Source organism: Cryptotermes secundus, unplaced genomic scaffold, assembly GCF_002891405.2.
Source record: "Cryptotermes secundus unplaced genomic scaffold, Csec_1.0 scaffold102, whole genome shotgun sequence".
Taxonomy (NCBI): domain Eukaryota; kingdom Metazoa; phylum Arthropoda; class Insecta; order Blattodea; family Kalotermitidae; genus Cryptotermes; species Cryptotermes secundus.
Window position 1 is genome coordinate 379,906 of NW_019741300.1, and position 3,395 is coordinate 383,300.

Here is a 3,395-nt window from a genome sequence, read left to right on the forward strand (position 1 = left end):
AGAGAGAGAGAGAGAGTTTTCTGACCCCCAAAAGGTAACCAAAAATTTTCAGTACAGTACATAAATTTATCTTTACAGGATTTTAGGATAAATGTTAGAATTTTTAGACATGTAATACAAAACAACAAATTCAGCTAAACAATTTTTAAAGAGATTCAGATTGCATATGTACATGCATCAGTGATGTAGTAAGATTTGTAGGAGAGGAGCCATCACCAGCTTACCCCCCCCACTCAAAATTCCTGGTGAGTGAAGTTAAATAAGTTCTTTTTTTAAGTTTATTTTTGTATAACTAATATTATTTCTGTGGTTAAAAATATACATTTTATTACAATTGTACATTGAAAAAGATTCGCTAGGAATCTGTCTCCACATACTCTATGAGAGTTAACAAAAATAATATGGTTTGTGTTATGAGCAGTTACACCAGATCCTACATATCTTTAAAATTGTTTGAAGAAGTGCACCATGCTAAGGTCAGCATCAGAAGGTTAACAGACATCGATTTTCAGTTTCATATGTAGACTTGAAGAATGTTAAGCTGAATGGTACTGATGTCCTGTAACGTGAGCAGTTCACATGTTAACCTCAGTGGAGCAAAAAATTTGTCAGTGCACCATACTCTACTGATGAGTGAGAAACAATATTTTCCATGTTCTAGAATTACAAGCTAATAGGAGTGGAGCAGTAGAATAAAACCATACAGTTACAGTAAAATATCTTAGCTTATATATTCTTAGATTTTTCATTCTTTTTTTTCTTAGTGCAAGATGTATTCATGCTTACATATTAGTGAAGTAAATACTAAGTTGTGTATCTGAATAACACACCATAAAAGAGAAGGTAAATCTATCCTTTTAACAGACTGTGGAGGCCCATGGGGTTGTGAGATGTCAAAGACTTCCAGATTTTCTAGATAGTTGGCACACAGATGGCAGTGAGATTGTCAACCTTATGTGCCTGCTGCCCTTTACCCCCAAGAAGATCCCTTGTACTCATTTCTGTTGGAAGCAGAGTTGACCCCATGACCATAGTGCAGCTGGAAAGGAATCGAACCTGTGACCTTCCAGCTTGTGGTATAGTGCCTCAACCAACTACACTACTGCATGCCCGTTTTAACACATCGTATCAAACATTTGTACTGTTGAGAGCCATGTTGTTTGACCACCTAACTCCTCCAATATGGTCCTGGAGAAAGATAATTCATTGTCAAATGATATGCAAACAGCAATTAAGGATGTTTCTTTATCAAGATATGGCACGTGTTTATATCTCTGAATACTAATTCAGTTTATGCATTCATAGGCTTCCCAAGAACCAGGGAGCAAGCTGAAGAGTTATACACCAAAGAGCCAATAGATGTGGCTCTTAACCTTATAGTACCCTTTGAAATTATAATTGAGAGAGTTAAAGGAAGATGGATCCATGAACCAAGTGGACGGATATATAACACAGAATACAGTCCTCCAAAAATTACGGTAAGGTATGAGCATATTTCATGGGAGAGCATGAGGGCATCTATTGTAATGGAGGTTGTCCTCAGTCCTTCAGGGCATATGCTTAGATGGTACAGCCTATAACAGCTCGCACATCCTGTGAACTTCAGAATTCACAATCATCCTTCCATTTGATGCTGTGTAAAGTGTGCAGTTTAAAGAATGCTATTTGGTAACTAAACAGCACACATGGCCAGACTTTCCAGGAAATTAATGTAGTAATCATGTATTTCTTACAGGGGAAAGATGATGTGACAGGGGAAGAGCTAATTCAACGACCTGATGACCAGCCAGAAGCAGTTAGGAAAAGACTTGAGGTCTATTCTGATAGTATTAACCCAGTACTGGATTTCTACAGGAAAAAAGGAATTCTGCAAGATTTCAAAGGGAATACATCAGATGAAATATGGCCACTTGTGTACAATTTTTTGAAGAAGTACATGGTACCAAAAGCAGAGCTTCATTGACAGATGAACTGAATAAATGTTAATGATTTAAACTGATTAGCTGAAGACTGGTAAATGCCAAATCATAATTAGTATTCAATTGAAATTCAGAAGGTAATATAAATATCACACAAAGGTTGTTTTAACTGCTGTTTTGATTACTTTCTGATGTCTAGTTCAAACATAAAATTAACAGGAATTGATAAAAACACTGTTCTTCACATTCATTCATTGTCAGTCACTGAACATAAAATTTGCTGATAAGTTGATGTACAACTAAATAGTAATGTAATTTAATGCATTCTTGCGCATTGCTTCCATTTGTAGTAGAAGCGCTATGTTCACATTTCTGATGTATATTAAGCATGGACCTAATATGTAGCACACGTGGATTTTGATATAGACAGACAACAAAATAAGAAATTTACTAGTGCAAGGGTGAAGGAAGTGGCAGAAATGAATAGCACAGTGTGGACATTAGCCTCAGTATCACACTTTTGTCTTAACACTTGGATCACACAAGATAGCATTGATTCAGTGCATTATAGTACAGGTACTTCTCAATTTATGGAAGAGTAGCATTCCAAAAAAGTCAGAGGGCAAAATCACATAAATTCAACTTGATTTTCTGGTAATGGTCAATATACGTAGGTAAGTCAGTAAGTAAGTTACAAATGGATATAGAACTTAAATAAGAGTACTGATTTGAAAAATGCTTTTATTTCTCAACATAATCTCCCTGTACATTGAGGCACTTGTACCATCGTTTCACAAGCCCCTGAAAACCAGCAGCATAAAATTCTTTGGGCTGATGTCAGAACCAGGCGGCGACTTCCCTTTTTACATCTTCATCGTCAGAAAATGTTCAGCCGAAAGATGATGTTTAAGAGTGCCAAACAAATGGAAGTCGCTTGGAGCAAGGTCGGGGCTATACGGAAGATGATTGAGGACCTCCCACTTGAAATTTCGCAGCGTCCCGTTTGTCTTGTTGGCAGTATGGGGATACGCATTGTCAAGCAAGAGCAACATGTCTGGTTCTGACAGCAGCCCAAAGAATTTTATGCTGCTGGTTTTCAGGGGCTTGTGAAATGATGGGACAAGTGCCTCAGTGTACAGGGAGATTATGTTGAGAAATAAACGCATTTTTCAAATCAGTACTCTTATTTGTTTAAGTTCTGTATCCATTTGTAACTTACTTATTGACTTACCCTCGTAAATATCTGAGATCTGCTTCAGAAGTGTCAATATTCTTGCATTTACTTATGCTGATTGTCTTATGCAATATAATACATCCATTTTCTTATTTTTATAATATTGTGACATATCATAGGTATAAAAAAGTAAAAGTAAAGCTATCCCTGTACCAGGCCATGAAGGCCCATAGGGTTATGAGACGTTGAGGGTCCCACATTATCTAGACAATCGGCTCAAAGATGGCATAAGGTTGTCAGCT

General features: G+C 36.8%; 1 protein-coding gene across 3 annotated transcripts in view; it reads left to right on the plus strand.

Annotated features, from left to right (window-relative positions):
* Positions 1-2,660, plus strand: part of LOC111872685 (GTP:AMP phosphotransferase AK3, mitochondrial) — a 7,199-nt gene extending 4,539 nt beyond the window's left edge. For all 3 annotated transcript variants that reach the window (XM_023866806.2, XM_023866804.2, XM_023866805.2), the window contains exons 3-4: positions 1,306-1,478; positions 1,736-2,660. In XM_023866806.2, coding sequence (XP_023722574.1) covers positions 1,306-1,478; positions 1,736-1,963 — 401 coding nt within the window. In that variant the 3' untranslated portion in view covers positions 1,964-2,660. The remainder of the gene's footprint in view (positions 1-1,305; positions 1,479-1,735) is intronic.
* Positions 2,661-3,395: the final 735 nt, after the last annotated feature.